Source organism: Rhyacophila brunnea, unplaced genomic scaffold (assembly GCF_057557595.1).
Source record: "Rhyacophila brunnea isolate RB1 unplaced genomic scaffold, BYU_Rbru_1.0 scaffold_8, whole genome shotgun sequence".
NCBI classification, from domain to species: domain Eukaryota; kingdom Metazoa; phylum Arthropoda; class Insecta; order Trichoptera; family Rhyacophilidae; genus Rhyacophila; species Rhyacophila brunnea.
This window is the reverse complement of record NW_028233350.1, coordinates 32,121,643-32,134,363: the sequence shown is the minus strand read 5'-3', so window position 1 is coordinate 32,134,363 and position 12,721 is coordinate 32,121,643. Positions and strand designations below refer to the sequence as shown.

The following is a 12,721-nucleotide window of genomic DNA, read 5'->3' as shown; positions in this document are numbered from 1 at the left end:
TTAAGGGCCCACATGCTCAGCGTAGGTCAAAATGGAACTTTTACAGTATTTTCAGAGCATAACCCTGGACATTCCTTAAACGTTGTAAGTAGATAATCTATTTATATAATTTTGAAGCCATATTATCATTTATATTTATTTTAAACATTTGACGACTGCATTAAGTATTTTTATTGCATAAAATAGTATTCTTTTAAACCTCCCGCTCTAATGTTTTAGAATATACATAGTCATATTTCAGTACATCCATGTGCAGTGGTGTTAAGATTTTTTAGTTTTATTAATTTTTAAACGCATTTACAAAACTATTAGTAAAATTAATGTTAACATTATATAGTGACATATTTACGATAAAAAATTATATTTTATAATCTTTGTGATCCCAAATTTGACAAGAATTAGGCATTTTATTATTCAAAAAATGGGCACGATTAACACATTTGAAGATAATTCTAAAGATACTGATTATAAGCTATGCTTTTGACCATTCAAATGTGATAAATATCCTACGAATAATGTTTGCTTTATAATAATTATTTATCTATGAATAAGGTAGTATTTTTTTGAAATACGCCATTTCTACTGGCATTTCCTAGTGGTTAAGCTACAATTTACAGCCGTAGCCATAAATTGACAAACGATAAATGAAGTAGGGAGTAATATCATGTTAACGCGCGTGTTTGAACATGTAGGTACCATTTAAAAAAAAAAAAAACAGTTAGGTGATGCTCCCATCCCGTAGCACATTTTGAACCTTTAAACGAACATTGTCATTTGGCAAAATCTTTCGAAATAACTAAAACAACAACGAGGTCACCTCACGTTGAACTGCCTTGCATCGACACCTGCATGACATTTTGAACGTTTTTATCATATTCCACATGCCTACACTTTTCGAATGTCATGTCAAAATCACGTTTTTTTGTTTTTAGCGGTTGGCACTATGTATTTTCGATAAGAATGTTGTCTATTATCTATGGTCTGCAGGTTGGGTTCTGTTCAAAATATTATCTATATTATGGATGTCATGTTGCAAGTAATTTTAACGTACGCACATGTAGAAACTGTTAAAATTAATTGAAATTAGCATGAATAATAATTCAAATTACTAAATACGTTATAGTAGGCACTCTTCATCGAATTTACAGAGATGGTGATGGTTCAAAATATTCTGCAAAATGACGAAACCATAGACTAAATTTGTCGCCGTGACAGTAGGCGACAGGCAACTCAATTTGATTCGCGCTTTTCTGACTTGCCATTTGAAAACTGCCATGTCTGAAACAAGCAAACAAGATCGCTTTGGTCCAGATTATTAACAAGCAAAAGTTACCAAACGCACTTTTTGGCCGCCTTGCCTCCTTCAAAACCTTCCAGGTATTAATTAGCATCAAAAAGTAAAAGTAACCTAAAGAATTTATTAATAAGACATGAGAAAATTATGTATGTAGATAAAACTTTAATAACATTAAATTCAGATTTTTCCTTGATCTCAAAACTTTCAAACTGCGATATGTCAAAATGATGTTTTTTGGGTCGGTTTATCGCCCTTTTCCTTTCGCTCACAGAATTAATAGGCAGTAGTTGTTATGAGATTCGTCTTGTTAGACAGAAACCACAAACTGACAGATCAATAGTCTCTTCGTTCCGATTCGGAGAAATCACTGAAACTCCCCAGCGAATCTCTTCTCTCTCAGCTACTGATTAACTTTTGGCAAATAGGTGATTATGCGATATGAGGATGAGGATGAAAATAAATAAAACAAAATTATTTTGATGCATTGCTAATATAATTTTTGAGATTCCAACATATTATTTAAAATAAGTGTTTCAAACAACAAATTTTACGCGATGCATTCAATCGATACAAAAATATTTTTCAATCTTTAGTTTTCCAACAATATACTTTCTTATCTTGCCAATAGTACAAAGGCATAAACTTTTACAAATAGGTATATATAAAATATCATTATAATAACATATAGTTTAAATTTATAAGGATGATAGACAAACATTGTTCATAGTGAATTATTAAAATATCACCATATTAAGATTATGTTCAAATTTGCAGAGAATAAAACCATTGGCAAAAATTGTTTATAGTGTATTAATTTATTCTTAATATTATAGCCGTTCCAATTTGAATCATGATAGTGAAATACTTGTATTGATACTTGCAGAAATAGAACAGATTTGTTCTAGTCATGCATTACAAAGTAATCAGATCACGATGAAAATTAAGTATATTTGCGATATTCACAGTGACCACTGACAAAAAAGGCTGTTTTTTGGACAGGAAATATTTGTTGTGTATTATACAAATCAACAAGTATTTATTATATTATGATGTAAAGACTCAACACCAATGAAGTTTTCATAATAAATTTGTACACCGTCCTGATCAGTGCCAAACTATCTAAAATAAGCTAAGCTGGTAAGAAGGCAAACATTGTTCATATCAAATTAAAATATCACCATAATTATGATTGTGTTCAAATTTGTAGAGAAAAAACCATTGACAAAAATTGTTCATAGTGTATTCTTATATAGCCGTCCATATCTGTATCGTGATAGCGAAATGCCTGTGTCAACGCCTGCAAAGATATCACACATTTGTTATATAATAATATAGTACAAAATAATTTGGTCACAATGGAGATGAAAAATTCACAAGAACCACTGACAGAAGGAAGAACGGACTGTTTCTGGACATAAAATACTGTGTATTATGAAAATCAACCACTTCATAAAATATATTCATTATATTTTAAGACTGAAAACCATGCCGAGGAATTGTTCGTAATGAATTGTTATTACACCGTCCTGATCGGTGTCGAACTGTCTAAAAGAAGCTGTTAAGGTCTGAAAAATAAAAAAAAAACATATATGCACAAAATATTTACATTATAATGTTAATTATTAACACAAGAGAAAATAGTGCATGCAAAGTATTGTAGCAACATTAGAAAATCATTGACATGCAATTTACATTTACAACGGTTTGGATTTATTTTAAACAGCATAGATATTCTTCCGGGTATAACTCATGACGAGAAATTTTAATCACTGTAAACAATCACCATTTCAACTCCCTACTGTGTAGGGAGATATCTGAACGGCCTTCTTACGAAAACTACTGGTTAGTTATTTTCTTAGCCTGTTGGCTTGGGTTGACGCTCTGGATTCAAAATCACACATCAATTGAAAAAATAACACGTGAAGTTGACTCAGCAACCAAAGGGTTCGAACATGTATCAGTACCTTTATCCCATTGCACCACCGCCTATGGAATGTATTGCGCCGAGATTGACAAATTGTTATTACCTTGGTTACTCTAGACCAGGGATTCCCAACCCACGAAATCATTTGTGCATTATTTTCAACAATGAGCATAATAAAATCTAAATACAGTTCGCAGCTCACTGATGCGAATTTAAATGACTTGTTAAGAATAGGAATATCCACATACATTCCTAACTATGAAAAATTGATTGAACAAATCCAATTCCAAAGATCCCACTAATTAAAATGTCATTCTGTTTTCTTACGTATTCTTTACATACAATGTTCATAATATATTATGTATATTTTATTAATAAAAACATAATATTTATAAATAATCGGTTCCGTTATAGTTAACGTTTTTATATCATAATTAAAACTTTATTAATACTGGCTTATTGACTGTCAAATTATTCTCTGTTTAACGGCCCACATGCCCAATATAGGTCAAAATGGAGATTTTATGGTATTTTCAGAGCATAAGCCTGGACATTCCTTAAACGTTGTAGATAATCTATTTATATAATTTTGAAGCTTATTATCCTTTATATTTATTTTAAACATTTGATGACTGCATAAAGTTTATTTTTATTAAATTATTAATAAAAATATATTTGAACGTTGTATGCAAAATATATTGATCAACAAAGAATGAAAATTGAATTATTATAAGCATTTCACATAAGTGTGAAGTTCGATAGTTTTGACAGAAAATATTACGTAGTTGGAGTGATACCGAGTGAAAGAAAACGATACAATAGGTTTCATGTAAGAGCAGTCAAAAATAGCACCCGTAACTGTGTAATTCGAGCACACTAGAAGAAATCGCATTAAATTGATCCTCTATAGGTCAAGAGCATTGGATTTGTTTGCTCAATTTTTTGGAGTTAGAAATGTATATGGATATTACTATTCTTAAACATTCATTTAGATTCGCACCATTGAGTCACAATCTATATTTGACAAATGAGTCCATGAACACACGCAAAAGTAGGCATAAGTGCGCCCTCAGGCACAGGGTTGGGAATCTTTAAGCCCTAGCTAGAGTAACCAATAATTTTATAATCATACATTCCACTCGCGGTGGGTACATTGGAATAAAGGCGCTGGGGGCAGCAAGCTGACCTCATTTATATGGTGGGGGTAAAGGACTGAATGTGAAAGACAACATCAGTTTATAACAATCATGAAAAACTCAACATAAAAACACTGATTCATATAATAGAAAAAATAGTGCGATAATATAAAAAAATTAATGATAATAATAATTGGTGGAACATTTTAATGGAATTCCATAGTTTTGGCTTAGTTTTGAAAAATCATTAAGACATTTGAAATAAAAATTAGTTAGTTTAAACATTCACAATGATAAAAATTTCCAGTCTTGATTAAACTTCAAGATATTTGAATTAGGTCATAAATAAGATTATTACAAAAGTAAACATACATAATTGCATTCAGTATACTTACATAAAGAATAATGCAGCATTGTATGAAGTCATCAAAAAGAATTGTGCCTTTTCCATATCTATCAAACTTCCTGACCAAAAGATGTACAATGTTATCTGACAAGCGATAACCGAAAGCTACCAGTGCATTTTTGAGCTCCTCTTTGTCTATATTTCCAGAGTTGTCTCTGTCGAATGAGCGAAAGCAGCTTTGCCAATCTGTGACGTATTTCCATAGTGCACCAAAGTCCTCAAAATTCACAGCTCCTCTATTTTGTTTGTCAAACATTCCTGGAATTAAAGGTATGATTGATAAAATTAGCAATCTACAGTATATAGAGCAGACCATATTGAATGAAAAATTTTGGGCAATCAGTTTCACCAAATGAGTCGCCTAGAGTCATAACTCACATTTTGCAATTTTGTCATTTTTGAATTAAATATACCAAGTGATTCTAAAGGCATTAATACATATAAATAAAAATAGTTGGCTATCAAAAGTCACTTTAAACCATGTGAAAATCGTTGACAAATTTGACTGTTGGTGTCATAACTCAAATTTTTCAATGAATAATGTGAGTTCTGTCATCAAGGCCTTTCTAACCAATCAGGGAGCTCTATTTTTCTTAGTGTGTTGTGTCTGCAGCCTTAGGAATATTATATATATTTTTAAAAAATAATGTAAATCAACTCACTCTCTCATTAATATTCAAGGGAGTTCAACACTTTTCTTCTAATTACAAAAAAACAGTACTCTGGTGGTTTTTACGATTATCTCAAAATTCGATTTTTGGAATATGTAAGCTATGGACTAAGGTTGCCAACTGTCCCGGATTGGTCGGGATTGTCCCGGAATTGGAATAGCTGTCCCGAGTCCCGGATGAATCGGAGTTTACCATGGAGAAAAATAACTATTTTCTGAATTATAAAATCTCACTTAAGGGTGACCCCGCAATGAATCTGTGAGTGTATTTGAAAACTTCAATTTAATACATGTTATTGATGATTTTCATTCAAATAATCATGGCTTCCAAAGAATGCATATTTTATACAGTTTTTTTATTAATTAGTAGGTTAATTTTTTTAACTAAAGAAAGTTTCTAGATGCATATTGATTATTTGTATGTATCAAATTGCAGGTTTAGCTAAAAATGTTACTCTCCACATTTAGTTCCAAAAGTCACTTATTATTTCATGACAGAAAAATATAATATTTTGTAGACATGACAAATTTCTGTAGATATATAGCTAATGGCTTAATAAATTAAGAATGGTATTCTTTAAGCACATTGCATTAATTTCATCAATAAGTATAAGTTGTACCTACATTCCGAGATACTCTTTGTTTGTTTAGCAAAGCATTATCAAAGTCTTTGACAATGTCAATTTGATAAAAGTAAGCCGCAATTATTATTGCTTAAGCATATATATGCAGCATTATTTCCCTGCATTACTTAGAAATAGCTCTCACCTATCATTAATCGGACTGTCTCCGGATTGAAAGGGTTCCATGTGCCGTTCGACAATGCTGTTTGTAGTTCGTCAGCCGAAATATATCCACTCCTATCCTTGTCCACTCTGAAAATATAAATTTAACATAAATTTTAGATATCTATATACAGTATAACCCCTATTTTACGTTTTTTAAGGGACTGAAAAAAAAAACCCAATTGGAGGGAAAATGTAAAAGGGGGGTATTGAAAAAAAGAACATTTAAATTATATGTTTCTAAAAAAATAACATTTTATTAAAAAACAACATTCAATTTAAATTTTTTTATTTTTTATTGAAAAAATCATGTATATTCGTTTGTTGCATTTTTGTTATGTAATTCTCTTTCAAGACTATATAAACATTTAAAAGTGTCATCTTAAATATCAGCAAAGCATGTAAAGTAGGTTTTTAAACTCTCGATGAACCTCATTGCTTCTTCTTTTCGCTACCTTAGTATTGGTTTGTGACACAGACCACTTTTATCAAAAAAAACTTTTTTACGTAAAACGATCATTGAGTATTGCTATGTTACATATCCAGTGACAAAAGACCGAAAAATATTGAAATAAACTAGTTTTAAGTATATTTTTGTTCCAAATCCATAAAAATAATACAAAAGATTGGATTGGTTTGTTCCATATCCGGATATAGAACAAACCAATAGTATTAATTCGCTACGCTATATTATAAGTTGTATTGGTTTGTTCCATATCCTTTTCAACCAATGGCATTGCGCATTTTATCTGGAAGAATGTGGACAAAGAACAAAACAATACGTAATTTAGTGAGTTTTTTTAGTCATAGTTACATTTAGTTACGTCATGCATAACGTTTGACTGGCTTTAATTTGTTTGTGATTCGTCTTGTATTGTTATAAATAGATATTTTATTATTATATTATAAGTAAATAATGGATTTTACTCCATCTCCCCGTAGAATTTCTGATAACATTTGATTTGGAAAATGTTTTTTTCTCTTCCGAAGGCAAACGTATAATTTTTTTTATAAGTCTTAACTACAGCTTATTGCAATATAAATAAAATTGTATACGATTGTATTTGGCACGAATTTCTGAATGGCAGATCTGGAAATATTTTGAAAATACTGCCGCAGATCATTCGTGACATTCCAATCGTAAATCATATAGGTACTTAATAATTTTGTGGCCGGATAAAAATGTGTAGGTACCTCAAAATAAAAATTTCGTTATGTCAACTGCTCTCCTTGATATAGATTTTCTAATATTAACGTAATTGAACAAAAGTTTTCTGAACCTGGGCATGGAACATTACAAGAGGTATATACTGCTCATAGCATAATTGAACGTTTCCTAAGAAATTGGGAGGTTTATTCTCCATTTTCATTGATTCGGTAGGTACTAAGGTATATTGAAAATATTATCGAAAAAAAATGTTTTTTTTTTAATTTTACAGATGTTAGAGGCTGATTTTTTCGACTACCTCCCAAGCCATTGCAGCCTCTTATGCTTTTACCAATATGCAATTCACAAAATTAAAGCATTTAAAATACGAAAAACAATCTATTCTGTCAAATGTGAAATGGAAGATGGATTTCAATGATGACTTGTCGATTGATTGATTGATTTGTCATAATATAATTATCCCTCCCAGTAGCTCTAGAAAAAAATGGGTTCCTCTTCCTATACAAAATAGTAATTGCAATATTTTACCTCAAATTCCTATTTTTAAAAAATATGTTCCAACAGAAAACAAGAAAATCGTTGACATTGATTAGTCACAAAATGATAAGGATTTCTTCAAAGCATTATACCTATGCAATAAAAATTAAATTAATTTTTTTTTCTGGAAACGTTCAATTGCCTTATTTCCCTTTATATTTCTTATTTTTTCAATGATATTGTATTATAATTTACATTATGTCCTTTTTCAATCACTTACGAAGATTAAGTATTTTAATATTCTTATTGTAACAATTTTTCTTATCGCAATTAATGATAAATATAATGACCTATAATGTGTCTATTATTATTGACGAAAACACAGTAACAATGAAATATTACGCGCATAGGAAAAAATATTATCTTGGTTTGTTCCATATCCATAATTTGTGCCATATCCACAAAAACGAAAAACATTTTGCATTTTGTGGATATGGAACATAACAAAAACGTAAAATAAAGCATTACGGTGTATAAGTGCCATGTAAAATCACTATTTATAAGATATATAGCAGAATATAATAATATCCCAACAGAAAGTTTGTTTCTAAACCAAACGCAATCGTAGTAGTAAGCATGTGTACATGTAGTGCTCGTTTCTCGCTGATTATTGAAGTTATTTGAATTGGTCTGTGTCACAAACCAATAGTAGGCTAGCGTTTTGTTGGAATATCAACCTCTTCTTCATCAGACAGTTCTTCAGCAGACAAGTCTGCTGGTGTTAAATGACTGTCAACAATGTCATCAACTTCCACCAAGTCTGATGTCATAACATTGGAGTCAAGGTTTACATAATCCTCCAGGGGTTGGTCTGAAATCCTTTCCCAGCCTTCTATAACATCACACTTCTATAACAAACACCTTACGCCGTTCGAATGTCACGAACCAATCATTGTCAAGCGCGCGTAACTCGCATATTTTGAATATTTCTGACGTAAATCGCGGGAAAGAAAAACGTAAATGCGGGTATTAAATGTACTGAAATACATTGGGACTGAAAAAATTACACACAATTGCCGGGAAAACGTGAATTCCGGGCACGTAAAAACGAGGTTATACTGTATTTCAGAACTCAGTGTAAGTCCGATAGTAATCCTGGTATATTAATGTGGTATGGGGTACCGACATAGTCGTTAGCACACAAACAGTGCATAAGGTTTGTGCATAATCTGTACCACATCTATACTATGAAATATATCCGTTGAGACTTTTACAAACGGTTGTTACAATTTTGTTATCATTCTTACCTCGATGTTTCCCATTATACATAAAAAGGCTACCGAAGCCATAGTGAGAATACTGAGGAAGCACAAAGTTGAAATTGGTTTTTTGAGATCAAGTGTTGCAGGTGGTTGAAGAAGTATATTGGCCAGAGCTTGTGGACAATTAAAAAGCATGTGAGTGAACACGAGAAGGCATATCGGTTAAAACATTACACAATGTCAGCGATTGCCAAACACTCCACGGATACAGGCCACAAAGTTGACTTCAAGACGAAGATACTCGGGCGGAAAAAGAGACATTTTCGTGCTTGGTAAAGAAAACAATCAAAATGCATTAAGTTACTTTTAAAAATATCATGACTTCCTCTCTATCAGCAAAATCTAATATTCAATCAAGCATTCGTAGTCACAACTAACACAGTAAATTCTCACCACTTTTATACTACATACTTTATGACACATTTAGAGCAGTGTTTGCATTCATATACATAACAGTACAATTTACTATGTTATCTCTTGAAAGTGGCCTCTGCAGCAAGCCCAGAATACCCATATAAAACACTGTTGAGACCATTAATGTGAAAAAACTCTGCTGCTTTCGAAAAAGAAATCATTATAATCAACAGTTATCCCAAAACCAAATTCACGATAAAAAAATATTTTTATTTTAGATATACTTACTAACTACAACAATAATGAATGGTGTAACTGTAAATAATGATTATTTGAAACACCTTTTGCTTTAAATCTATTAAGTACTTAAGTTCCTGTGCCAACTCTTCACGTTGGGCCAAGCATCATAAAAGTTGGCACCCTTTGATACGTGTAGAAACACCGACAGGGCATCTTAGTATGGCCAAAACTTTCCAGTTATGGGTTACACAACATGTATGTTACTCTCTACAGTCTACACCAGGGGTAGTCAACCATTTTATACCTACCGCCCACTTTTGCATCTCTGTTAGTGGTAAAATTTTCTAACTGCCCACCGGTTCCACAGTAATGGTGATTTATAAAGTAGGGAAGTAACTTTAGTTTATAAAATTTATAAAGCAAGTTAAAGCATAATATAATAATAATTACTTACCAAATACTTTATGTCAGACTTTCGTTAAGTTTGGCAGAATAAATCTTTATAACGACAACTTACTGTAGTTAAATCTTAAATCTATCGTTTTATTTATACTTTGCATACATAGAAGCATGAAGTGTGATGAAATTTAATTTAATTAATCAAATTATTGTGTGGTATTTAATGTTTTTAAAACCCCGGGCGGTAGGGACCAGGTTGACTACCCCTGGTCTACACGATAGTGACCGTGTACCTTCGCCTTACATGGGCCATTGTGATGGGGAGAATAACAGTTGTGTATTTTACAACTAAGACTACAATGTAGTCTTATGCTTTTTGTAACAATAATATATTTTTATGTCCCAGTATTTCAATGTCTAATGCTGCCCTTCACAATGGCCAAAATAAGGTGACGGTATATGGTCTCGTGGCAATGACATTAATATGGACGAAGCATCTAGAAAATAAAATGACACTCACTTTGTGTCGGGTCTGCCGGATGGCGAAATTCATATTTTAATATCGGTATCCTACGCTCAAATGAACATTCTGCTTGCAAGCGGTCTGGCGACACCGCTGGGTCTGCCGATACAAAATTTCTGACTGTCAGGTTTCGACTCCACCGTTATTATTGTGTTACAAAATGACAATGTGCCTAGTTAAAAATTGTAAAAAAATCTACTAAACACTCCAAGAAAGATGGGATATCACTTTGCATGTGTTAGTATTATTTATTATTTATAAAATACCATTTTAAGATATTGATGAATGTTTATTCAATGCAATTGAATGACAGGAACCATTGGACAGTCAGTCGCCTGTGATTCGCTGGGATCACTTGCGTCTAATCTCCGAGAAGTCGTAAGTAACCGAGAATCTGTTTCTAACGCAATGAGTCATGACACTAATACGCCATTACAATAAAGGTTATATTACTATAAATTCTCGAAGCTTGTATCGCATAATGGAAACGGATATGTCAATGGTCACGTGACATCTACCTATACATCTGTGAATGACTTTCATGCACAATTTCTCGTGCGCGCCGGGTATGAAGTGAGTCGTCCATTTAATATGTCATTGTCTCGTGGTGGTCACCGTTGTTAAGAGGACGACATACGTGTTGGGTGTCCCATGGCCTGCAAGTTGTTGCTGTCTATCAACACAGTGTCGGTGTTTCAAGACACATCAAGGGTTATTATGAAGGGAGCATTATACTACACATTATGATATCATATTGTTTTCCTACACATTTTTGACCCTAAAATATGCACTATTATCAAATATATTATGTTTATTTTTTTCTGAATTAACAACCGACATATGGAAAATTTGTCAGATAGTAAAGTTATCATTGTGCAATAAAGCAAAGATAAATAGTGAATCATACATACCTAGTGCATAAATCTATAGTTAACTGACGTGGTTTATTGACAACCGGTTTGTTAAAACTTTTATTATCGTGCTATAATATTATCGATAGTTTATATTATGATATCCTAAATGAGAACAATGATTACTCTCGTATTATAGTATTATGTCGATCTAACTTACCGTTGAAAAACATCCCACAAAAACTCACGGCTAGGCATAGGTGAAGTAAACTGAGACATTATTTACACAGTAATTCACCAACAAATTGAAGGTCGAAATATGGCTGCGGTGTAATTACACTCAAATACAGAATTACGGTTTGACTTATGTTATGTGAAATAACCAACGATCGACCACTCCCAGAAACGTTTATTATGAATGGAAAGTATAACAGAACAGGTAAATTTGACGTTTATCACGTTTACGATTAGTCTATGCGTGAATGCGTCTATGGTTGCGTGTTGCGTGTCAAGCAGGCAACAGAAAATTATTTATGAAGACCGATAAAACCAGTCCGATAAAATGTTAAAAATACTCTATGCTCCAGATTTTTACTCACCTCAGTGCTATCATCTTTTTTCATATAGTTATAGTACATTTAGAAAAGGATGATAAAAACTAAAGAGATTGGACTGGGCGAATATCTTTGATGTTATAAAATGATCCACACAAGATCATAATCTCAATCCGAACACCCCGCTAAAGGATGAACTTTATGTTTGTTGGACCCATAAGGACAATATTCGGAAGAGGGTTTTTCTTAACTGTTTTCCCTCGAAAGAATATTCAACAGCTCAATACTTAGCCAGATTACATGCGGGAAAGGGCATTAATGTACTCACAAGACCCAACCCTAGAAATAATAGTCAGGAAACCGAGGTCTGCTCCTCAGACCTCACAAGGTCTCAGTTAAAAGCAGCGCTCGAAATGGACCAGAACGCACCGGAGCCCAGCTCCGGTTCGTGGATTCTTCAAAGACACCGTTCCGGCTCGTTGAATCCTTGAGGATACCGTTCCTTCTCGTGGAATCCTCGAGGACAGCGTGCCTTCTAAAATTCTCGAACCTTATCAGAATATTTAATATGGCATTCCGGTTCAGATTGTGTTGAAATTGAGGAATATGAATTGG

The 12,721-nt window shown here is 32.6% G+C and overlaps 1 protein-coding gene across 2 annotated transcripts; it reads right to left on the bottom strand.

Annotated features, from left to right (window-relative positions):
• Positions 1 to 1,768: 1,768 nt before the first annotated feature.
• On the bottom strand, positions 1,769 to 12,062 carry Alg-2 (Apoptosis-linked gene-2). 2 transcript variants are annotated; one of them, XM_085958628.1, is made up of 4 exons: positions 11,773 to 12,062; positions 6,202 to 6,308; positions 4,753 to 5,021; positions 1,769 to 2,862 (listed from the first exon to the last, which is right to left on the bottom strand). In XM_085958628.1, exons 1-4 carry the CDS (start codon positions 11,829 to 11,831, stop codon positions 2,761 to 2,763), a joined length of 537 nt encoding a protein of 178 aa, XP_085814754.1. In that variant the 5' UTR covers positions 11,832 to 12,062; the 3' UTR covers positions 1,769 to 2,760. The 2 variants fall into 2 exon arrangements, with proteins under 2 accessions (XP_085814754.1, XP_085814755.1); XM_085958629.1 differs by having other exon boundaries at positions 1,769 to 2,594.
• Between the last annotated feature and the right edge of the window lie 659 nt (positions 12,063 to 12,721).

Excerpts from the sequence above, each read along its gene's own strand:
- Alg-2 (XM_085958628.1), bottom strand. The coding sequence starts at position 11,831 with ATGTCTCAGTTTACTTCACCTATGCCTAGCCGTGAGTTTTTGTGGGAT. Across the intron at positions 5,022-6,201 it reads GACAGTCCGATTAATGATAG|GAATGTTTGACAAACAAAAT; the intron begins GTGAGAGCTATT and ends CTTTAATTCCAG. Across the intron at positions 2,863-4,752 it reads AATGCTGCATTATTCTTTAT|ACCTTAACAGCTTCTTTTAG; the intron begins GTAAGTATACTG and ends TTTATTTTTCAG.